We start from the raw sequence: 24684 nt of genomic DNA, 5'->3' as shown, positions 1-24684 counted from the left end.
ATGTTGAATATTGGCAGATTTATTTTCATATAGGAGAATATCTTTGGCTCCCAAATGTAGCACAAGGTAGTTTTTTTTGTAAGATATTTCTCTATTTTTTCCAGATTCCTGCGGAGTAATGACATTTGGGGGGAAAAAAAGGTGTTTCTTCTTCAGTGTTGCAAAATACACTTTTTTTCCAGTGTTTGCAAACCTTGCCAAATAAACATTTGTTGGATAAACATGGTGCAATATTTTTATTCCATTTCTTTGATGTTGTTTGAGATGCCATATTTATTTGAAGGAGCCAGGCAACATTAAATTATATTATAGCAAAGCAGACCATAAAAATTTAGTTATTTTTCTGTTTGCAGACCAAAAAAATGTAGTTATTTTTCTGTTTGTGGAAACAGTTTCTAAGAAGATGGTTGTTGCAATGACAACTTGCAATATCTATGCAATATACAAATAAACAAGGTTCAACAACCTGTTGTCTTTTCTTTTCAACACTGTCTTTCATGAGCTGAGTAAATAACTCAGAATAGCATCAATTACTTACTTAAATACTTTATATGGAACAGGCATATGTGTCAGTCTAAGAAAGTCTTCATAATTCAGAAGCAGAATGCCCTTCAGCATTCTGTGAATCAGCAAGATATGTTATCATGTTATTTCAGGAATAATGATTTATTCTTACTAATCCTTATTCCAGACACTAGCTTTTTGTGTGAAGAAGTTGTGGAAAAAACTAAGTTTAGCAGCTGTGTCAATTTAACGTGGAGAAAGCTACGGCATTAAAATTACACTGTAAGAGAAATTGCAAGCTGTGAATCTTCTCAAAGACAGTGGTCATTATGAAGTACATTAAGGAGTCAGGATTCTTTAAACATTGTTTTAACCATTTCACCTCACCTTGAAGTGTAGTTAACATTCATAAAGTCATTGCTGTAACTTTTTTGGTTTGATGAATATGATTGAGTACACCCCAGAAAAAAAAGAGCAGCAACTTCTTGCTGCCTAATGAGGATCATGCTAAAATAACAACATTATTATGGTTATTATTATTATTATTATTATTATTATTATTATTAATAATAATAATAATAATAATAATAAAGGAAGATGTATTTTTTTCCCTATCATTAAGACTTAGGTCGTTTTGCGTAGATGTAATAACAGTTTTAGAGGGTTTATTTCAACATCGTTTTGTTCAAAATTTATTCTAAACAGTATGTTTTTCATTTTAAAAAATTGTAATATGATTATGAAACGCTTGTAATTCATCTTGCTTGTACGAGTTTATGGATTTTGAACAGGCACGGTTGTGGTCACCTAACATGCCTCCACAGGACCCTCCTACTTTTAGCGGATCATGGATACAGGAAGCTACAGAGCCGGCTTCGGTGAGCATAAATAGTACATTTCTGAAACTATGAGGACATAGACGACTGTATTCAAAGTTTGTTGTAATTCTTTCATAAAAATGTAGGGACTACTTACCTTCACGTAAACATAAATAGGTAAAAATAGGTGTTTTTTTTTCTTTTGTGCAGAATTTAGCTAGCCCCTGCGGCTCTTGGACTCGCAGAAATATTTGGTATTTGGAGATTAAAGTTGCTTTCAGTCTGTTGATTAGCTCTACATGCAGAGTAACCGGCATTGAAACTGTTCATACTATTCAAAGTATTAAATTTGCCGGGTTGGCAGCGTATGTTGGCTCATAATAAACGCTAATGTGATAGCTCTGAGGATCGTTATTGAATCAATCCGGATGTCAAAGTGTCTGCTTATTGGACGGAAGATCCACGCTGAAGTTTTCTATTGGACGGAGTTTATTGCGCTCGTTGTTTACTGATGACAGTCTCTGCATGTGTAGAGTATTTCTACTGCACAATAACTTCAGTGACGGGTTAAATCATGACTGCATGAATATCCTGAAGTAGTTGCTTTCTGAACCATGTTAGTCTCTCACGTTGATGTGAAATTTTATCCTGCATGTTTGTGAAGTGCCCAGTTACAATCATCACATTTCCACCACTGTGCTTGCTGGTATGAGGAGTTAAAGAGTGTGTTGTGGCCAAACCTCTCCAATTTCTTTTGTGGCTTGTTCAGATAAAACGATGCAAATATAAGGTGGGATTTCTTTTTCTTTTCAAAGACAATAGTCCTAGTCCTTGCAATCCTTCCAAATTCACTATATTTATTCAGCACTTCACCTCATTTTGCCTACCTTCTCTGGTTTGTATTTAATTTGAATGAAATGTGTTGTGACAAATTAGAAACAGTTTTGTTTTTTTTTTCTTATGTTAGTATTCTGAAATCTGGTGGCATCTGTGGAACAGATGGTTTACCTAAACAGAGGCTCTAATTAATAAAAGGTGTTTCTTTCATCTTACTAGATGTATTTTTTGATTGTTCTTATTTACCACCACTTCCCACATAATGTCTTGGTTCTCATGTGTAGGCTCAAGAATGCGGCTCCTGTGCATCTTGCTGCTCTCACACCTGTCTGCCGTATCTGGGGGTGCTGACTCAAAAGCTGTCACAACCACCCTTACAACCAAATGGGCTGACACTCCTTTGTTGCTTGAGGCTAGGTATGACACTGCACTACTGTACTGTAGCTTCCTTTTACCTGCAGTAAATATGACATTACTTTAGTAGCACAGGATAAGAATCTCAATGTCTTGAGTCTCATCAGATTACTCTCTACTTTAGCTTAGTTTAAAGGTACAGCATGCAAAAATTATTGACATCTAGTGATAGAAATATGCATGGAAATGACCTAAAATGCCAAGTAGAGTTGTGAATATACGGTGGCCATTATGGACCAAAGCAGATATAAATGGTTCACTTTCAGAAAGCGAAAACATTGCATTTTTTTTTATTAATATAATTAGATAACTATAGAAACACAGATTTTAATAATTATATTTTTTAAAATTAAACTATGATTTAGTTACACTTTGTACTTTTTTTTTGCTATTTCACTGATATGTAAGTATAATCATGATTTATAAACAACTTGAGATGTTGTATTCTTTTCTTGTTTTGCTTAACTTTCGAGCAGAATGAAAACTTCTTAGTCAGTTTGTGTTATGCATTGCCAGCCCCATTAAACTGTCGCATTAATGTTCTTTTTCCTCAGTGAGTTCCTGGCTGAGGAGAGCCAGGACAAGTTCTGGGACTTTGTGGAGGCCAATCTTAACATAGAAGGAGAGCATGATGGTAATAAAAAACTGCTTCAGACTCTAAAGGCTACTTTCACTTTTAGTCTCTGTACTAGGATCAGCTGGATTTATGATGTGTGTGCTCCACCGTGGCAGTGATTGCAGTTTCATTGTTTTTATATAATACTTGGGCATGCAGTAAAGTGATAGGATTGTTTGTGTTTTGTTCTGTTTTAACTGTTTAGTCATAACGAACGTGACAATATCGAAGAGATCTGATTTGAACAAAAACAACATGATTAACGTGCTAATATCTGACGACATAATGCTGTTTCATGTCTTCTGTATGTGTTTTCGTACACAGACACAGATCAAGCCTACTATGAGCTGATTGTGAAGAAAGCCAGTGCTTTGCTCAGCTCAGTCCAGTTGAACATGCTGAAGTTTGCCCTTTCACTGAGAGCCTATTCTGCTACAGTATATTCCTTCCAACAGGTAACAGGAGGATGACCTTATTTTTACTTGTAAATGCATGTTTGGAGAATTATATTATTGATGCTGCTATGTTATTATATTTGCAGATAGGTTCTACTGAGCCTCCTCCTTCTGGCTGCTCAGCTTTTATCAGCATTCATGGAGAGAAGACATGTGATATAGAAAGCTTGGCAACACTGCTGAAAACTGCATCAGAAAGGTAAAGACAGACACAGCCTAGTAAAGCAGAAGCCTTGTGAATCTGTAAAACAATAACTAGTCTTATGTGTTTTCTTCAGGCCAAAGCCATATCTTTTCAAAGGTGATCATAGATACCCTGGATCCAATCCAGATGCGCCTATTGTCATTCTCTATGCTGAGTTTGGGAAGCCAGATTTCCAAAGGTTTCACAGAGTCATAACATCCAGAGTCAGTGAAGGCTCAGCGTATTATGTGCTCCGTCACTACGTGGCTGTAAGTGTTTCACACACAATAACTGTGTTGCTTTTATTCCACGTGAATAACACAATTGAGAGACAAGCCGTTTGATTCAGACTCGGTCTTTTACAATTGACATTACCTTTTCCTGTTCATGCAGACACTATTGAATTATTGATGGTCATTTAATTCATGAGAAACACCTTAAATAGGAAATAATGCTAAAATCTGCCAATAAATAGGATCCACCCTTGCATAAACAACTCCTTCTTTACTTGGCATTTGTTTTATAAATCATTTTTCTCCCCCCTAACCTGAATAGAGACCTACCTGCTGTTTGAGTGGGCATCCCTCTGCAGCATAGTGCCGGGCACAAAAACACACACATCAGAGTCTCTGGACTTTAAACATTTTTCTTCAAGAAAAATATATTGGAATAAATATAACTATGCATAAAAATGTTAAAAGTTCTTTAGCTCTTTTTATACTGTTAAGTGAATTAGTTTAAATCTGTAAATATTATCAAATGGAACCAGTAAGAATACAGTTTAAGTACCTGGTTGAACACCAATAACATTTACTATTAGCAATAAAATCTTAATGAGACTCTTCTCTAATGTGACATGAAACTATAATACATGACTATAATATTGAAAATATGGCAAAGTAATGATTCGGGAGCACCCATTTTCTTAGTTATTATCTGAAAATAAGTAGGCTCCTCCTTTACACCTGGGATAAAGAAGGTTTCTCTAGTTCCTTTTGCCAAGTTGGATTGCTTCTCTCCTCACATGCAAATACAGCTGATCCTTATTTTTTTTTCTCTGTCTGATTATTTTAACTTATGCTTACCATCTGTCTGTAAAGCACCAAGTCTTCATGCCGAGCTGAAAAGGGTGAAACTTCATATTGTCAGGGTCAGTCAGGGAGCCTTTACCGTCCTTTCTGCTTAGTAAGCGGATGGTTGTCTGCAGTCCTTAGTAATAGTTACTGAAGCACATGCTTGTAATGCAGGTAAAATGAACTTCTTACAGGCCAGATTACTACAAGAAGGTTAATGGAGTCTTTTACAACACAAACAATGTTACAGTTGTTGGCAGTGCAGATTGAACAAAGTTAGATAGCTTGGTGTTTAGCAGAAGTAGTGTCTTTTATTCATTTAAGCATGTAATTAAAACACCTTCCAGTGGTGCACGTGCATCAGGAATAAGGAGGACCTCTCTTTCCTGCATTTTTATAATGTCTACTCATTTCCCCTCCAGAACTCAAATGGAAAGAAAGTGTATCTGTCGGGATATGGAGTGGAGCTGGCCATCAAGAGCCAGGAGTACAAGGCAAAAGATGACACACAAGTCCAAGGTATACACACTTACAAGAATACACACTGTCAGTGGCGCACAAGCCCACGTTGGTGTAATCCCAGAGGGGTCCTGACATGAATATCAAGTTAATTGATTGTGGTTTCAGGGGCGGAGGTGAATGCTACGGTGATTGGGGAGAATGATCCAGTGGATGAGGTCCAGGGATTCCTTTTTGGCAAACTCAAGTGAGTGACTCAGTGTTAGGCGTGTGATAAAAATTCAAAGCTTGGTTTCGTTCCAGGAACCGCACCAACCACACTCACTCCAGCCAAGGCTTTTCTTCTCTCCTATTTTTTTCCCCTCCACATTTAATTCCCTGGAAAGGTCCAACCCTATCTCTGCTCAACTAAGCTGAAAATAACTAAATCAATCTTTGAATTCAGCCACTCTCTTTCAATTAGCAGTGTAGTCATTTAGCAGGTGCATTTACTCTGTCTGTCTCTCACCAGGACCGTCTATCCAGAACTGAAAGAACAGCTGAAGGAGTTGAGGAAGCATTTAGTAGAAAGCACCAATGAAATGGCGCCTCTTAAAGTCTGGCAAATGCAAGGTAGGCCTCTCCAACTCAGCTCCAAATTTACAGTTTTTCTGCTTTTTCTTTTGAATGGCTAAATTTGTGAGTACCAACAGGCCAGGAGTAAAGTATTTGTGATATAATAAATAATTGTACAACAGTCTGAAACAAACACATCAAAACTGACACATCCAGCATATTGGCAAATCTAAGCTGTGAGTCTGTGTAATCATACATTTAACACCTGCAGCCGTTTTCTTGTCACTTTTCAAGGAATCGATTTTTCTGATTGTGTAAGTACACCCACAGGAGTCAGACACCTACTGCTGACAAAGGACAGCGATACAAAGCAAAATCCCGTGTTTTTATCCCAAACAAAATCAGATGAATTATTCCATGATCCGCAGGAGCCTTCATGTCCCCATAGATTCACAGATTTTCTGATCACATAGTCAGTTTAGATTTATCTGCCAGAATTGGCCACACAGCTTGTAGCCAAGCAAGACGGATTCTCTTGAGATGATGATCTTTGAAAATCTCAGGAGAATCAAACTTCTGAGCTAAGACCATTAAAACATTAGTTCAACCAGAAGCGAATCATCTCCATTGTTCTACACTGATGTCATTCCATCTGTGAATGAAACTGTGAGATCTGTTTATGTAGATCTCTGATTGTCTTTCATCTTTCTTTTTCATACCTGTGGCCTGTAATGTACTGAAGATATAAGCATCTATGTATATTATAGGTGCTTTTTGAATTTCATCGATTTCTCTTAGAGCAGACATACTGACGCAGTGTGTAGGCTTTCATGAAATGATTATCTGCATAAAAATCCTTTTCTATCATCAGGCATTGTCAGGATGCGAGCTTCTGGAGCTGCTTTAATTGCAGCAACTAAAGGATGTGAAGGGATGAGGGGGCTGAGCTTGACTGTCAGACTGACATGCAGACACCTGCCTTTATCTTTTTAACCTTCTGGGACTCATTAGCTCAGCCTGTTTACAAGGAGAGGAGGACCTCCAGAGGCTAATAATCACACAGGCTACAACACCACTACAGAGATGCTCACTGCATTGAAATAATCCTCCCTACATTCTTTCTCTCCCTAGAAATCAGGGTCCATAAAATCACTTCTTTTCCACACTTAGAACAGATGTGTATTTAAACTACAAAGTGTACATAAAAGCCAGTCTTTGTTTTAACTGAGACTCAAATGCTTCAGAATATTTTTTAATTAAGATGACAAGCATGATATGGAATAATGATTGTTTGAGCTGTGGTTGTGCAGTGTTGGAAGTGTCCAGACTGAAATCTTTCAGCAGATTTATCTGTGACTGAACACTGATTGCAACGCCTCTGTTCTCCTATTTGCTTCTCCCATTTGCCCACACATCAATTCACCCACCTTCTCTTTTATAGATCTGAGTTTTCAGACAGCAGCTCGCATCCTTGCTGCTCCGGCTGTTGATGCTCTCAACGTTATGAAAGACCTCAGTCAGAACTTCCCCACTAAAGCCAGGTAGAGACCATGCACATGTCACACACTGACAGTAGCTACAGTGAGGTTTGGTTCATGTACGTATTGGTGGGTGGGAGGTTTTCAAGCTCAGTCTGCTCTCTTTGCCTCACAGGTCTATCACGAAAACAGTGGTGAATGCTGACATTCGCAGAGAGATCGGTGAAAATCAAAAGGTACTCTTTTGCTCATCCATCCCTTTTACATCCACATTTGTGTTTTTCAGTTCTTTTTGTTTAATGTTCTAACATAATGAAAACAGCTAATTATCTTCAATTAATGACTTTCTTATTCTTTGTAAATAATTTAGAAAAACATGGTTGAGTATTTTACATGTTTATTTTACATGTTTTGTTGCTTCTATTTACTAAAGTAAATTATAGGGGCTTTTTTTAATTTATTTATTTTTAGACGGGTATTGTGACTTTTAAAACTAACCATAGCTGATCCGATATAGTTGCAGGCTACTTTTTTTGTTTGTCATAATTTCCTTTTATGTTGCATTATTATCATGTTTGTTTGTTTTTTCTTTCTCTCTCATTTGGTTAAACTTATGTTGGACAAACGTCACCAACGTTTATGTTTAGGCTAAGATCACAACCCCGCCCACGAGTCTTCCTTCCAGCCGTTCTGTTTGTCTTCTAGCTTAGAAAAAAAGCCAACATATCGGGGACGTTGTGCCTTCTATTAAAGTTATTTATATATTCATACATTATTAATTAGCACAATGCAAACTCTTAACCTCCATCCCATGTACCTGCGCTCATCCCCTGGTCTACAGCAGTCAAAAGGGTTTTGCTTCATGACATACTGTTATGGTCACTTACTGGCAGAGGATCCAAACTATTTATGATTTTTTTTTCTTGCATTATGAACATTTTATGTTATATTAGAAAATTGCTTTCTGTTTGGCCTGGCAGACTTTCTGGTTGGCTTAGTTGTCAAAGTTTAGTTAAATCTTGATTAACTTCTTTACATCTGAACATTAAGGTTTTTTATTTTAAAAGAAAAATTACATGTAATTTTTCAAAGCAACAAGGCATCCGAAAAATATTTAAATCCATAATTGTATGTTTTCTTGGGACTATTCTCAGCCCTTGACTTTATATACATTTGGTTTGCTAAATATTATGTCCACATGGGAGGGATTGAGTGCAGTTCCTGAACATTAATGTAAAGTTTAGTTACTGATGAAAGAAGTGGCTCTATTAGAAATACTAAAGCTGCTGTGGATTTTTTATTTTTATTTTGAACAAGTAAACATTAGCTCCCAGATTTCCTCTTTTTGCTAAATAATTGCTCTCATAATTGTTGATGCGTGGCCACACAGAGCTTTGCTCATCGCTCATGCTCTGAAGTGGAGCTTTAATTGTATTGAATCTTTTCATTACAGCTGCATAAGTGTCCTCAATTTTTTCATCTGAAAAATCAGAACTGTTGGACTTCTGCTTCCCGCTGACTCAATTGTCCGTCGGTCAGGAATCATGCAGTTTTGAGTATTTACCAGTGTGATTTAATAAAGGAAGGAAAAAAAAAAAACGGCATTATTACATGCAGCTACAACAGCAGCTCCACCCTCCACCTCCAGATATTTCCCTCAGTCTATAGGGAAATATCTCAAAATGAGAACTGCCCCCCTGTTATTGTTTCTTCCTCGCACCTTTTATTATGTGATAAACTGTAAACAACATCTGACTTGAAAAGGATTCAGTTTTTCACAACGCATTGGGCTTTTCCCAGCTAATAATGGAATATGTAATCACCCCTCTTTCTTATCAGTGTTGTTTCACTCCACCTCCTGCTCGCCCCTCCATGCTCATGTTATCTTGGTGTGCAGAAAACGGGAGTTGGAGTTGGTGGGGGTGTGCAGACAGACGTCCTAATTACTGAATCGGTGATTCATTCAGCAAGCGCGCTGAGTCCTGCGGCGAAAAATGATTATTGATTGAAGTAGTTTGGACACCAGCACTTGCGTGCAGACAGTTCTTTCACTTGTGCAAAAAAACAAACACACACACACACACACACATGCACCCCACACACACAGTTTAAATGGGATGAACAATATTTGTGTTAATCATGTCTTGTTGTAATTGCTGTGTCTAGAGTATGATTAATTTGATGTCTTTGTCTTTCAGTAATGAGATTTGACTGTGCCAGAATGACTTTGAGCTTTTGTTTTGCATCTTCAGGCACACAAGAACATGCAGCTTGTCTGGGCTACACACACACACATACACACACAGACGCATATATCCTTTCTCTAATAATTAGATTTGTTTATTGTGGGGTTTGATTGTTCTGAACAGACTGACTTTTAACGGAGCTGTCAGTGCTTATTTGGAGCTGTCAGGGTCCCTCGTTATAGCTTTGTGTTGACCGTTGCCACTAGTTTACAGTATAATTGACTGCGTGATGGGAGGCTTTATGTGCCACATAGTGTGGCGATTTGCACTCCTGGTATTGTATAAGGAGCTTTAATGTTTGATGTGAACAGGACATTCAGTCATTTAGACATATCTCTCTCTCTCTCTGTAGTTCTTCAAAGGAAATCTGGGCTTGCAGCCAGGGGATTCAGCCCTGTTCATCAACGGGCTGCATATAGATCTGGACACACAAGACATCTTCAGGTACACACAGACTTGTGTATAACTGTCATATATTATTGTAAAGTTTATGATTAGTGAAAAAATAAGCTCTAAATACTATTAAAAAAATGCAAGCTAGAATTGAGAAGTATTGTCTTAAGAGCTATAATAATTTATTACCAGTCAGGCAAAAAGTTGGACTTTTATATTCAGATGATAATAATGTAACTTATGACTATGACTTCTCAATAATTACAACTGGACTCTGTGGTAAATTATAGTAAACTGTCTAAGATTCAGAATTGTTGGACAAAATAAGTAAAATTAAGAAATCTCTGATTTTTTTTTTTGTGTCTTTACCCTCAACATGTTTGAATTACTGTTCTTTGTCAAAGTAAAATCGTTTTTCTTAAACTATCCTTCTATGTAGGAATCTAAACCCAGTGAGAAGTCAGTAAGTTTGCTTGAAAATGCTCTGATGAATTAGGGTTCTTTTGATGTGCTAAGTGGCTCATCACTGCAGCACATCTATTATAAGATGATTATGAGACTTCAGCATGCGTCTCATTCTGATAATCAGATGTTAGAAGTCATATTGGTGCATTCACACTCGTGTTCTCGCCTCCAGAAACACACCAGCTGTAGCTGTGCACACATCAACTCACTTGATGTGTCTGTTTTCACCTGCAGTGTATTTGAGGTGCTGCGCGGCGAAGCGAGGGTGATGGAGGGTCTACGCTCCCTGCTTATTGAGACGCCTTACATTCACGACATCCTGAAGCTGAACGTCCAGCCTTCTGACTCTGATTATGCCGTCGATATCCGTAACCCTGCCATCTGTGTAAGCACTCTCATGCGATCCTCTCTCCTAATAAATGATCGCAGTCTGGATCATAAACTGTTGCAACAAATGAGTGTTTTACCCAAACTAGTCTTGGTAACAACGTGCTTCTGTATCTGAAAGAATTAGGAAGCGTTCAGAGCTTTCTAAAATACGGCTCTGGTTTTCAGCTGCCAGCAGTCAAACGTGATTATCTGTTGACTTCTTCATTTCATTGAGTTTTTTCTCCTGTTTAGTGGATTAACAACTTGGAGACAGACCACAGGTACAGCTCATGGCCCTACAACGTACAGGAGCTGCTCAGGCCGACTTTCCCCGGCGTCATCAGGCAAATCCGCAAGAACTTTCACAATCTGGTTCGTACACATCTCCTGAACAACCTACAAGTAGAAGCATGTAAATCTGAATCCTTGTGAAACGTGCCAACATATCTGTTTCAGGTTATCATTCTGGACCCAACCCAGGAGAACTCTGCTGAACTGCTGAGTGTGGCAGAGATGTTTTACGCCAACAATATCCCCCTCAGGTTGGTGTCCTCACTAGTGTAGTTAATTGTATAGCAGCACGTATACCGAGTAGTTGCATCAGATCTTAGTGATATGAACATGATATGGATGTGGTGCATCCACTGCACACACCTGAAAAATAAAAGCACAGTCTGATGTTGCTGTTCCTTTGGAGACAGCTGAGACATGCTTTTCAAATGTTTTCCATTTAAGAGTTTTGTCAGGCAAGTTTGAAAAAGCATTAATGCTTCCGTGCATGCAGCGTCTTTGGATGGTCTGCTGGAATACTGATGAAGCCGGCAGCACACACTGTGAATTTTAACCAACTCACCAGGATCAGTTTTTAGCAGATTTGATCTGAGAGCACATTTGGCCCTGTGTTTGTGGTGTAGGATTGGACTGGTGTTCGTGGTGTCAGACGAAGACGACATAGACGGCATGCAAGATGCAGGTGTGGCGCTCGTACGTGCGTACAACTACATCAGCGATGAAGTGGACAGTCAGAGTGCATTTGAAGCTGTCATCACAGTGAGTCCCTGAGAACCTCCTGATACTCGAACCAACTTTACGTTTGCTGTCTGGAAAACTGAAATAAACTGACTATGAACTCTTCTGTTTTTTTTGCTCATCCTTTTACTTTCTGACTAGATGTTTAATCGATTGCCAGTCGGTGGACAGCTGAGCGTTGGGGATGTAGTGAAAGTCCTGGAGAAGAGGTTTCCCTACGTGGAGGTCAGCAGTGTTCTTGGAGCAGACTCCAACTATGACAGCAACAGGAAGGTGAGTCAGGCTAAATGTTTTGCCACTTTGCTGTCTACTGATGATATTTAGGTGGGGTTTCTTTTGACAATTTTAACATTAAATGACACAATTGTGGTATTATTACAATACGTGTTGATTTGCTCTCAGTCTGTTTAGTTTTGGCTTTTCACTTCAATAAATTAGCATCGTTCACGTTCAGACGTTCAAGCTTTTAAAAAAACTAAACTCCCACTGTGGTAATTTTTCTCTTCTATAAGTAGTATTTTGTGTCTAAAGACACACTTTTGTTGTGAGATTTGTGCCTTCTTTGTCAGTTTACATCCTTGTGATTTGCTTCAGACATCTGAGATTAATAATGTTTTTTTTTTATTTGCAACACCCTTTGCACATTCAGCAGCCATAACTTTTCTCATTTTCAGTCACATAAGTTCTGCCTTTATATTTAATGTGTGTGTATCATTTTAATGTTAGGAGAATACATGTATTTACCCAAAGAGTAACCTTATGTGGAAAAAAAAAGAAGAAATCCCTTTCTTCATCTTCCGTCTTGTCCCTGACAGATGGTAAAAGTTAAAATGTGATTTCCTTCCATGTATTCTTTAAGGAGGGGCGGGCTTACTACGAGCAAACAGGAGTGGGTCCGCTGCCGGTGGTCATGTACAACGGCATACCCTACCGACGTGAACAACTGGAACCAGACGAACTGGAAACTGTCACGATGCAAAAAATCCTGGAGACCACCACGTTCTACCAAAAAGCTGTCTATCTGGTCAGTCACAGCACACACACACACACACACACACACACGCACACATTCATACTGCATTTTAAAGCAGATCGTCACTTTTACTTTATTGAACTGATAATATACTAGATGTATTTCAGATACCTACAATGTTTAGATTTTTTTAAGTATCCCTTTCAGAACAAAATCCCTTCTTTGGTTTTGCAGTTAAGCTGTTTTCCCTGTTTGATGGCGAAACATCAAACTTCTATGGACAGCCAACACTGAATGACACCACCTTTGAGAAGTTGTTTTTTTTTTAGGTTTTCAGCCACACACAGTGCCAAGTTCTGTACCAATGCAATGCAGTCTCCTTGCGTAGCATTTTAAGTGAACCAAAATGTGACAATGAGCTTTAAAAATGGCCGACTTCCCATTAGATTTAGTCAAGAGGTCCGAGAGGCTTCTTTTTTTGGAGGTTCTGGCATTTCTAAAAAAATAAAAATAAAAAAATTAAAAAAAAAAAATAATAATAATAATGCTATAGATTCATATTACAACCTATCCAACTTGTTTCTATGTGACAAAATTTGGGGTGTGACTGTCATCATCCATGACAAGTTTAGTGACGATCAAAGCTACCGCGTGTCAGTTACAGGGACTTCCTGTTCGACGACATCAGAGCAATATCACATTGGTTATGTTTGGTAAAGAAACTTGATTTTCCTACCGCCGTCTTACTAAATAATTTGACATCTAGTGAGAGGTTTCAGGGCGTTTAAGCTGTTTAATTCAGCTGTTAGAGCCGTTCTGCTGGTCAGGACACCGTTAGCCATCAGTCATTTTCTTCTGAAAGTTGAACTGGAACCTGTTGAAGCAACTTTCAGTAACTGCACCTCGAAAGCTAATAACATTCAAGAAGAGCTTTTCTGACTGGGAATTTGAGCTTGAATAGCTTGCAGAGGAGGACGTCCTGCATCGCTGTTAGTTCTGCATTACCGGCGAAGAATGTCATCGACGACTGATCACTTCAGTATTGTGAATAATTTTGCTCTTGTGGTTTGCAGGGTGAGCTGGCTACAGATCACGATGTTGTGGACTTCATTATGAATCAACCCAATGTTGTTCCACGCATCAACTCCAGAGTGCTGTCCACCAGCAGAACCTATCTGGACCTGTCTGACACCAGTGAGTACACATTAGAGTTTACAGTAATATACATATGGGCAGGTCATTTATTTTATTTTGGGATACAATTTCAAATTACTGCAATTTTTTATCTAAATTCCGATTTATATTATAGACTCTTTCAAGGGATGGGTTTAAATACTATTAGCTGTTATTATTTGATTAATTTAAGTGTATGCTTTTTTTAAGAAAAAGAAAAAAAATGTATAATTTGTTTAGTAGCATGAATTAAAAACAAAATAGTGCGTATAAACAACTCCTGCTGTCATCATTCAGATTAATTCAATTGAGCTCAGCTTTATTTCTTTAGTGCCAGTTTGGCAACATCTCTTCTCAGGGCAATTTACAGACAATTCTGTGTGATCCGATCATGGTTCATACAAGGTCATTCATTAAAAAAAAAACAAAAAAAAAACAGGGAAGTCAAAAGAATACATCAAATCTTTAATCTCAGATATTTTAAGATGATGAGTAAGGTCAAGTCAGAACATAACATTTTGAACATGAACTACATTTATTCTCCTTCTTCTTCACCTTTTGCAGACAACCACTTTATAGATGATTACGCTCGCTTCTCCACCCTAGACACAAAGGAGAAGAACACCGCCGTCGCCAACAGTATGAACTACATGACTAAAAAAGGTAACGCCACACATGAAATGAACGCTGACTAAAAGGCATGTGTGTGGAGTTTCTTTCTATTGAAGATAACCAAGTCATCTTCAATCCTGAACTTTCCTCATGTATCTCCTTCTCCTCTCCTTCTCCACTTAATCTCCTTATTCATGTCATGTTTTTAAAATTCCCTGCGTCAGCGATGACCACCACCAACAGGCATGGTAATCATGATTTTCTCCTTTCACTCTGCCATGTTTCATTTTCTTTCATTTCACCATCAGTTTAAATGTCTTTATGAATCCACCACTACTTCTTTGTCTGTGTTGCATTCCTTAGAAGACACAAATGACTAATCCTGCATGTGACTATTATGTATCAGTCTATCTATAAAAATGCGTCCATGTAACTTAATGTTCATTCATGACGGCTCATTAAGCAGCTGCATGACAAATTATAGTTTGAAGGAACTTATAATGAAGATTTAAATCTAAAAGTCACAATACATTTCTGTAGTGTTTGTTTCTTACAGCATTTTACACTACCTATGTAGATCTGTGTGTAACATCCCAAACATCTCACTAACTCCATAAATTCATGTAGAACAAGTTTCTGTGCAAGCTCACTTTAAAAGTGTGTGTGCAGCTAGGGGGCTGAAAGCTGTGCTTCTTTGATTGAGTCAAACCTCTAAACTGAGATGGTAAGTCAGGTAACTGCAGCAAACAACAAAAGGATGAATGGAAATACAGATGAAGAGTATCACCAGGTGGTTAAAAGGGCAGGCTGGGGTCCTGATAGTCCTAGTGGACATTTTAACTACATGACCACAAGTGATATAATTATACGCATCAATTAACATGGAGGTCTGGTGTTTTACCACTAAGTTTGATAAAAAAAAAATTAGTGATAAAATGGGAATGGTCCGTGCGAACAAACACCAGACTGAGCTGCTTTCACTTGTGGTTTTAGTAGCTGTCACTTCTGTAAAAGCTGTCAGCTTTCTAAATAGCCTCCTGAACACTTCTACTCTGAATTCTTGAGCTGAGTGACACTAAAATTACAACCATATGGTTGATATTGTCAAGATATTGTCAATATAGTTGTCAAATAATGTTTTGTGTAGTTTTTCGTACAGGTTCTGAATGTGGCACCAGGCAGATGCACAGCCATGTTTTACATCCTTCTTACCTTTTTGCTGCATAGTATCTCCTGTCTCAAACCCTTTCCCTGGCCTCACTGTTAAACTGGATTACTGAAAACCTTTTTTTTTTTTTTTTTTTTAAAAGAGAAAAAAAGGCATTTTTATAACAGAAAAGTCATTATTTGGTGAATAAAAAGATTAATTATGATGGCTACCGGTATTTGTGTTAATAAAAATTATTCATTACATCTATTGGTAATGTCCCCTGGATGCACGTACATAAATATTTGTAAGCAAAAACTTTGTCTTTGTTTTGCTTCGTCTCACTCTGATCCTTTCCTTGTCTTCTTTGGCGTTTGACAGATGATGGATACATCCGTCCTGTGACTTTCTGGGTGGTCGGAGACTTTGACAAACCCTCGGGACGTCAACTCCTTTATGATGCCATCAGACACATGGTGAAACCTTTTTTCTAGCCTATGTTGATAGGAGCAGGATGTCTTGTAAAATATTTTTATCTAAGTTGGTGACTCAGAGCAAACTGTAGATGAGAAAGTCATTTAAAAGAATATTTTGACATTTTGGGAAACGTTTATGAATGTCTCAGATATTAGAGGGATCACAGTTTACCTGCATAATTTGAAGGAGGGAAAGAAGCAAAATGTCAAACTGTTCCCTTGAATGTTTGCTTTTATTAGAAGTGAAAAGGAAAGTGTTATTAAAACAGCAACACCAGCTTAAACCAGAACGTCTCATTCGATGCTCTGCAACAGAAAACAAGCAACAACGTCCGACTGGGGATGATCAACAACCCATCAGCTGATCCATCTGCTGAGACGAGCCGCGTGGCTCGAGCAATCTGGACTGCCATGCAGACGCAGTCTGCTAATAATGCCAAGAACTTCATCACCAAGATGGCAAAGGAAGAGACGGCTGCAGCCCTGGAGAAGGGTGTCGACATTGGAGAGTTTGCTGTCGGGGTGAGGAGAGATTTTTCTCCATTAGATGATTCACAGTGATCACGTTTTCTTCCCAGTTATTAGTATTCCTACTTTGGCCGTTAATCAAACACTTTTGCTTCCAGGGTATGGATATGCCCCTGTTCAACAGCGGATATGAGGGTTCCAAATTTGACTTCCTGCTCTCTCATGCTGCTTACTGCCGAGACGTGCTCAAACTAAAGAGAGGACAGAGAGCGGTTATCAGCAATGGAAGAGTGAGTCATTCCTTCACTAATGCATTTGGACCCATGCTTTTTCTTTTTTACTTCTATTACTTCTGTGGGGAAAAAAAACAAGTCATCATTCTTGTTCTACAGATAATAGGTCCGCTAGAGGAGGCAGAGGTGTTTAACCAGGATGACTTCCTTCTTCTGGAAAACATAATCCTGAAAACATCTGGAGAGCACATCAAAAGCAAAGTCCAGCACTTTGGACTGGAGGAGGACAGGTGTTTTATTCTCACAAAGATCTCCACATTCCTCTCAGGACCTTCACAGGTGAACTTTGTCAAAGTTCTGTAACTAAATGCGGCGTTCCTCTCAGGGCCAGTGACCTTGTGATGAAGGTGGATGCTCTGCTGTCCTCTCAGCCCAAAGGAGAAGCTCGGGTCGAATATGGCTTTGCGGACGACCGCTACAGGTAAAGTTGTAAAACACCTGCACATTCCAGGCACATCATTGTTTCTTTTTTATTCAGTTTCATTTCTATTATTGGTCTGCTTCAAGGAAACCAGTTAGTTTATAAAAATAAAAAACCTAACCTTTGAAATCTTTCTGTTCTTTGAGGAAAGAATGAAATGCTTTTTCTGTAATTTATTACTGATGTGTTATTTGTCTGCAGTGCTGTGAAAATCCGACCCAAAGAGGGAGATGTGTATTTTGATGTTATTGCTGTAGTGGATCCAGTAACCAGGGATGCACAGAAACTGACTCCACTTCTATTGGTTGGTACTCTGTAGTCTTTCATTTCATTGGATGATCTTGTTTCTGTTTCTTCTTTTATCCAGCAGAAGGCTTCAGGCCCACTGTGATCCTGCTCCTTGATCTTTTCTAACCTTTCTTTTCCTCTCTACATCGCCGTGTGCAGGTTCTGAAGCAACTGGTAAATGTCAACTTACGAGTCTTCATGAATTGCCAGTCCAAACTGTCAGAAATGCCACTAAAGAGGTGAGAAATAAGCTGTAATCTATTTTGAGACTAAACTCTGTTGATCTACTAAAACTCTTGTTTGCTTACAGTTTTTACCGGTACGTGTTGGAGCCAGAGGTGGTCTTTCAGGCTGATGGCAGTTTCTCTCCCGGCCCTATGGCAAAGTTTCTGGACATGCCGCAGTCTCCGCTCTTCACCCTGAACCTAAACACCCCCGAGAGTTGGATGGTCGAGTCTGTAAACACCCGCTACGACCTGGACAACATATACCTGGAGGAGGTACATCAATCAGACGTGTGAAGCGATCCTCCTACTCTGCTTGTGTCAGGGGAAGCGTTTTGGAAGTGCCACATTATTTGATCTAATCCCAAATGAAATGAAAAGTATCTTTTCTCTACTACCAGAGAGAGTAAACAAATTAAATCAACCATTATTTTCCTTTTAATTAACTCATTTAAATAATCTGCGGTGAAGGAACGGTAGTGATAGCAAAACAGAACAAATAGCAGAGAACAAAAAAGCAAAAACAGAAAACATGAATCGCACCAAACCAAACTGGTGCTTTTACCAGTTTAATACCCCATTGAGTTGCTCTAAGCACAGCAACCCCTTATAAATCCTCTTATCAGACTGTATAACTTATTACTTTCTGTTTTGACCTGCTGTTGCTGCCTAGTTTTTCCACCAGGAGAAGATCCGTTTTCCTTTTCTTCATGAACACCTTCTGCTACTTTAAAAAACATGCTAACATTGCTAGCATGGTCATCATTGCAACAATCTTGTGTTCACAGGTGGAGAATATTGTAGCAGCAGAGTATGAGTTGGAGCATCTTTTGTTGGAGGGACATTGTTTTGATGTCAGTTCAGGTCAACCTCCACGTGGCCTCCAGTTTACACTGGGAACTGACTCAGAACCGGTCATCGTGGACACGATTGTCATGGCTAACTTGGTAAGCTACCACGTCAAACTTAGAGCTTATCATTTTGAGGTTCAACAACTTATTTACTGTTTATTATTTTAATCCCAATGTGTAAATCTCTTGTCTTCTGCAGGGTTATTTTCAGCTCAAAGCCAACCCTGGCGCCTGGGTGCTGAAGCTGAGGAAAGGACGCTCTGATGAAATCTACAAGATTTATAGGTGAGAACAAGGTTAAGAATTTGTTTCTGTTCTGTTAGGGGGATAAAATTTTCCATTTTATTTCAAGATCTTTGTGCTCCTCGATCTACAAACAAGTCATAAAGTCTGCGCAGATGGTATTATCATCCCTTTCTTTTGTCTTCTGCAGCCACGATGGCACAGACTCCCCAGCAGACTCTGATGACATTATAGTTGTGCTCAACAATTTCAAGAGCAGAATCATTAAAGTCAAGGTCAGTTCACCTGCTAGGATTCTGTCGGTTCATTTTTATCCTATACCTTACATAAATTATTGCTTTGTCATATATCTGATGAATCAAAGAGATTTTAGAATGTAAATTACAGTAGTAGTGTTGGGCAGTTTTGACTATATCTGAATATGTATATTCACGTATAGTATATGTCTCTTTGTGTGTGTGTGTGTGTGTGTGTGTGTGTGTGTGTGTGTGTGTGTGTGTGTGTGTGTGTGTGTGTATACATACATACATACATACATACATACATATATACATATACATATATATATATATATATATATATATGTATATATATATATATATATATATGTATGAAATATGCATGCATGCATAAAAACGTGTATAGTGCAGGAATGTCCAGCTCCAGTCATCATGGGCCACACTCCCACAGTGTATCCCTGCTCATACACTCCTGATTCAAATAATGAGTCATTGTATTGCGCTTAACAGGCTGTTTGATGCATTTAATTTTAGTATACACCCTGGTGGAGTGTATACAGATTAATTACATGGGTAAATATAATATTTCATTGATGTAGTTCGATTGTTGCAGTGCAAATTATTTAAGTAAATAAGTTGAAAGAGAACCATAAAAAAAACCAAATAACTATAAATATAAAGAAAAATTATTTACATTCCTTTTTGCAGTTCTTTTTTTACAGTCTTAATTTAAAGCTGGAATTTGTGGAAATTTGTCTGTTATTGTCCACTAGGTGTCACCAAAATCAAAACTTTAGTCTTTCAAGTGGAGGATTTTTCTATGTTGTCCTGAGACATGAATGTACTTCTATCTGTTCTGAGTCTGCAGAGAACATGTACACATGGTCTCAACATTACTCATGTAAAAACAACACTAGGACACCTTTCTGTAACTACAATGTCAGATGAACTTATAATATTCTTTTACAATCATGTGTTGACGTCACTGCGTTAAAACTGTGTGCTGATCAGGTCCAGAAGAAGCCCGACAAGTTCAACGAGGAGCTGCTGAGTGATGGAACCGAGGAAAATGAGACTGGTTTCTGGAAATCTCTGGCAAGGTACAACTTCAATTTGTCAAGATATTTATATGTTATAGCTTTATTAATAAGTAAAGTTTTATAAGTGCTAAAAGATTAAGATGATCAACTTTGCGCTCTTTCAGCAGTAAATATGTACGCAAAAGAGGCTCAGATGCTCTTCCAGATTGGCAAAAGGGCTATTATGGTTTTGTGGAACTAAGTGTTTTGAGCTGTGATACTTTGTGGTCTTCACTTAGAAGTTTTACAGAGTTAATACTAATAAATATCTCTAAGATAAAGTTATAATGATGCATTTTGCTATAAAGAATTAGAAAAACTTTATTTATCACTGAGGGGAAATTAACAGGGCAAAGAGTGGCATAATATGCAACAGATACAGACAAAAGCTCAAAACACAAAGACAATGTGATATTCCCTGGAAATGGAATATTAAACAGAAGGTTAAGGTCCTGCTGGACCTTCAGAGTTCAGGGGAAGAACAGTTTTGGGGACAAAGGTTGCTCTCCTCCTCTGGGTGTTCCAGGCTGGACAGCAGAACCTGCTACCAGATGGCAGAAGCTCAAATGCTGCGAAGAGAACGTGTGTAGAGTCCTTAAGAATGTAAGCAGCCAGGCCACATGCCTGCAGCTCGCACACAGTGTTCAGATCACTGTGAGGTCAGAATAATCAGAGACAATGTTCTGCAGGGATTTTATCAGAAACCAAACACTGACTTTGACTCACTTGATCTTTTTGTTGTTTGTTTGTTATTTTCCAGAGGTTTCACAGGTGGAGGGAAGGCAGAAGAGCCAAAGCAGGAGAAGGATGACGTTATCAACATCTTCTCAGTGGCTTCAGGGCATCTGTATGAAAGGTTCCTCAGGTGAGGATTCATATCCACCAAAATCCTTGAAAACAAACATCCCTACTTCTTATAAAGACTTTTATTGATCTCTGCTTTGTCACCCAGAGCTCTTGCCACCATTATTCTGTTCTCCTTCTGTCTCAGGATTATGATGCTGTCAGTTCTGAAGCACACCAAGACTCCTGTCAAGTTCTGGTTCCTGAAGAATTACCTGTCCCCAACTTTCAAGGTTGGATGTCTTTCACTCCTGCTTTACTTTAATAACCTCAAATATCACACCTTGATGTGTTGAAGTTTTAATTCCATCTGGTGAAGTTTTTTCTCGGTCCATCAGGGAAGGAAACTTTAAACTGGAGCTCAGAACATTTTGAGGTGAATTAGAAATTATGCAGAAATACAGCAGCTGTCGCAGCTTTGTTTTGCCTAAGATGCAAAGAGATGTTAGGAAAGAAATCATTTTATAGTAAAAATGTGTTTTTGGTAGAAAAAGTAGCTTTCATTTTCATATTTCCTCATTATTTATAAACTTGTGTTTATGTATGGCTTCATACCTTACAGGAGTTCATCCCCTACATGGCAAAGAAATACAATTTCCAGTATGAGCTGGTCCAGTACAAGTGGCCCCGCTGGTTGCACCAACAGACTGAAAAGCAGAGGATCATTTGGGGCTACAAGATCCTCTTTTTAGATGTGCTCTTCCCTCTCGCTGTTGACAAGATCCTGTTTGTGGACGCCGACCAGGTTTGTTCTTATTGAGCTGCACAAACACTTGGATTCATAATTGTTTCCTTTAACTGACCAGTCACAGCACAGCAGTGGGAAGAATCTGCTGTTTGCAGAGATTTTTAGGTAGAATTCGCTCATGATCACATCACACTCTGGTACTTCTATTGTGTTCAAAGTACTTCTATAACCTTTCAGAAAATCAGAAGGGATTTTTGTTTTTTATAATCCAGTTTTCATTTAATGAATTCAGTAACGAACAAGAACTCAATAGTAAGTGATTATTTTGTATTGTTTACTCTTTTTTTTTTTTTTTTTTTTTTCTCCCCGCTCTCCTTCAGATTGTACGCACTGACCTGAAGGAGCTGCGTGACTTCGACCTGGAGGGAGCTCCGTACGGTTACACTCCGTTCTGCGAGAGCCGCAGGGAGATGGACGGCTATAGATTCTGGAAGTCCGGTTACTGGGCGAGCCACCTTGCTGGACGCAAATACCACATCAGGTAGACACTCCACATTCAGATGCTCTGCAACAGTCCTGTCAACAAACCTGAAAGGATTTATCACATTTGCATAGTTATAAATCTTTTCTTTCTTAATTAATCTTTCATCTTTTGTTGCATAGTTCATGGTTTTCTCATCTCCTTTGCAGTGCCCTGTATGTGGTTGACCTGAAGAAGTTCAGGAAGATAGCTGCAGGAGACCGACTTAGAGGCCAATACCAGGGGCTGAGTCAAGACCCCAACAGTCTGTCTAACCTTGACCAGGTCTGTGAACATTCCTGAGGAGTTTTTTTTTTTTTCCTTCTCACCCTGCATATGTGGTGGTTCCTGCCCATGACTCCCTAACCGGCGTCTGTACTCATCGTCTTTCTCAGGATCTTCCCAACAACATGATCCACCAGGTACCCATAAAGTCTCTGCCTCAGGAGTGGCTGTGGTGTGAAACCTGGTGTGATGACAGCTCCAAGAAGAGTGCAAAGACCATAGATCTGGTAAGAGCCTCTGTGTCAGGGTCAGTCAGAACAAAATAAGGCTAAATATACATTTTAGAAATGATCGTATTTAGTTTGGGTATTTGGAGAGTAGTTAGACTGCAGTGTCCCAACAGCCACTGCAGACAGAAAGACTTACTTTAAAACTGAGTACATTATGAGTGCACTCTTTTAAAAAAAGGAAGAAATAAAACAACAAACATAAGATGAAAAACAACGACATGTAAAGTTTAAATTAGTGTGAATCGTCTTAAAACTTTGCTTTGAATTTAATCTTTTATGTTCACACAAGGAAAAAAAAGTCTCATAAGTCACAAAACTGGATTTGAACTCATAATTGAAACAGAATTGACTTAAACAGACCTTTTTTTTTTTTTTTTTAGAAAATATGTTTAATGTATTTATGTCTCTGATAGTAAATATACATTTGTTCAGTGTATTATTGCAGTGTGGGAATAGTTGTGCACAACTGTGATTTTTTTTTTTCCCCTGCTTTAATACATTTTTTTTCCAGTCTGCCCGCTTATTTGCCGCTTCTCTAAGTTATAGGCTATCATGTTGTAATTTTGTTACTTTGGAAGATTAGCATGGCAGCATGCGGCATATTGATGTGCAGGTTGACTCATTAGACTTATCCGATGTGTCTTTTGACGTCTAGAAATACTAAATGATATCAGTTTTGTTTTGTATTTTTATGATGGTAGCATCAAATTACCTTTAGCGTAACAGCTGAGCTGAACTGTTTCTTCCTGTTTTTCCTTCTGGAAACAGTGTAACAACCCGATGACCAAAGAGCCCAAGCTGCAGGCTGCAGTGCGGATCGTGGCTGAGTGGACGGACTACGACCAGGAGATAAAACGCCTCCAGAGCAGATTTCAGGAAAGAGTGAACCACACAAAGCAGTCGTCCACAGGTACTCAACATTTAGAGAACCAAAACGTTAAATGAATTCATCCAGGCGCAGAATTTGCTTTAATCACCCTGTTTCTTTGTTTTTAGTGTCAGATCATCACTCGGAGTTATGAGGAGCCGCCGGTCATTGTGATAAACCAGTGAACTGGACTCTGTTTAAAGAGTCTTCTTCATGAAGGGGTTCCTGTCATGCCTCTGGGACTGCTGACAGATTGACCACAAACCAGTGCAAACTGGTTCAAACAATGTTTTTTTGTGTTCTAGGTTTTTTCCTCTGTGGGTATAAGCAGTGAGAATGTATTTTGTGGAATCAAGTATAAAATGTATTTTCCCTGCAATGGACATCAGACTGTTAAGTTTGCACTGATTCTTGGTCTGGCTGCAGTTGATCCACAAGAGAAACAAGAAAACTTGCAGCCGAATGAATCTCTACTGGTACACTGGACCGAAACCATCTGATAGCTGATTGGTACAAGCTACAGCGCCACATAAAAAAGCAGCAGAATCATGGGTTATCAATTAAAACTTGAAGGGAACATGTATGAACACAAAGGAGCAGTAACAAAATCAGCAGTCTTGATTAAATACAGAAACTTTCAGGTTAAAAAAGTGGGGGAAAAGTTTAAATAAGTGAACATATAAGGGAGAAGCAGCCATAATACGGTGGCTGGGTTTATACAGAAAAGGTTTTTCTCAAAAATCTGTGGGTTTAATTGTTTTGGTTGTCTAATATTTTGTTCAATAAAATGATTCAGGCTGTGTGTATTTCATATTGGCACTAATTTCAACACAAACCTGTTACTGGAAGGTTTCAGACTTTTATTGTG

General features: G+C 38.6%; 1 protein-coding gene across 2 annotated transcripts; it reads left to right on the top strand.

Moving 5' to 3' along the window:
* The first annotated feature begins 1332 nt into the window (after positions 1 to 1332).
* On the top strand, positions 1333 to 24627 carry uggt1 (UDP-glucose glycoprotein glucosyltransferase 1). 2 transcript variants are annotated; one of them, XM_079262750.1, is made up of 41 exons: positions 1333 to 1382; positions 2444 to 2576; positions 3128 to 3207; positions 3514 to 3644; positions 3731 to 3843; positions 3923 to 4097; positions 5324 to 5420; positions 5529 to 5607; positions 5872 to 5972; positions 7357 to 7456; positions 7569 to 7629; positions 9992 to 10083; positions 10732 to 10882; positions 11119 to 11238; positions 11323 to 11408; positions 11781 to 11916; positions 12037 to 12168; positions 12755 to 12919; positions 13942 to 14062; positions 14606 to 14704; positions 14878 to 14901; positions 16182 to 16276; positions 16592 to 16798; positions 16903 to 17034; positions 17137 to 17267; positions 17363 to 17458; positions 17660 to 17762; positions 17906 to 17985; positions 18057 to 18246; positions 18759 to 18917; positions 19021 to 19106; positions 19255 to 19339; positions 20315 to 20403; positions 21143 to 21247; positions 21374 to 21458; positions 21788 to 21970; positions 22294 to 22454; positions 22604 to 22718; positions 22829 to 22945; positions 23717 to 23858; positions 23945 to 24627. In XM_079262750.1, the coding sequence occupies exons 1-41, from the start codon at positions 1352 to 1354 to the stop codon at positions 23968 to 23970; spliced, it is 4614 nt and encodes a 1537-aa protein (XP_079118876.1). In that variant the 5' UTR covers positions 1333 to 1351; the 3' UTR covers positions 23971 to 24627. The 2 variants fall into 2 exon arrangements, with proteins under 2 accessions (XP_079118876.1, XP_079118877.1); XM_079262751.1 differs by lacking the exon at positions 14878 to 14901.
* The last annotated feature ends 57 nt before the right edge of the window (positions 24628 to 24684 follow it).

The sequence above is a fragment of the Telmatherina bonti genome (genome assembly GCF_933228915.1).
Source record: "Telmatherina bonti genome assembly, chromosome: 22".
NCBI lineage: Eukaryota > Metazoa > Chordata > Actinopteri > Atheriniformes > Telmatherinidae > Telmatherina > Telmatherina bonti.
This window is presented reverse-complemented; position numbering and strand designations above follow the sequence as displayed.

What these genes read in the sequence shown, in the direction of transcription:
- uggt1 (XM_079262750.1), top strand. Translation starts at nt 1,352, where the DNA reads ATGGATACAGGAAGCTACAGAGCCGGCTTCG. An exon ending in CAGTATATTCCTTCCAACAG is followed by an intron (nt 3,645 to 3,730) that starts GTAACAGGAGGA and finishes TTATATTTGCAG; the next exon opens with ATAGGTTCTACTGAGCCTCC. An exon ending in CATTTGAAGCTGTCATCACA is followed by an intron (nt 11,917 to 12,036) that starts GTGAGTCCCTGA and finishes CTTTCTGACTAG; the next exon opens with ATGTTTAATCGATTGCCAGT.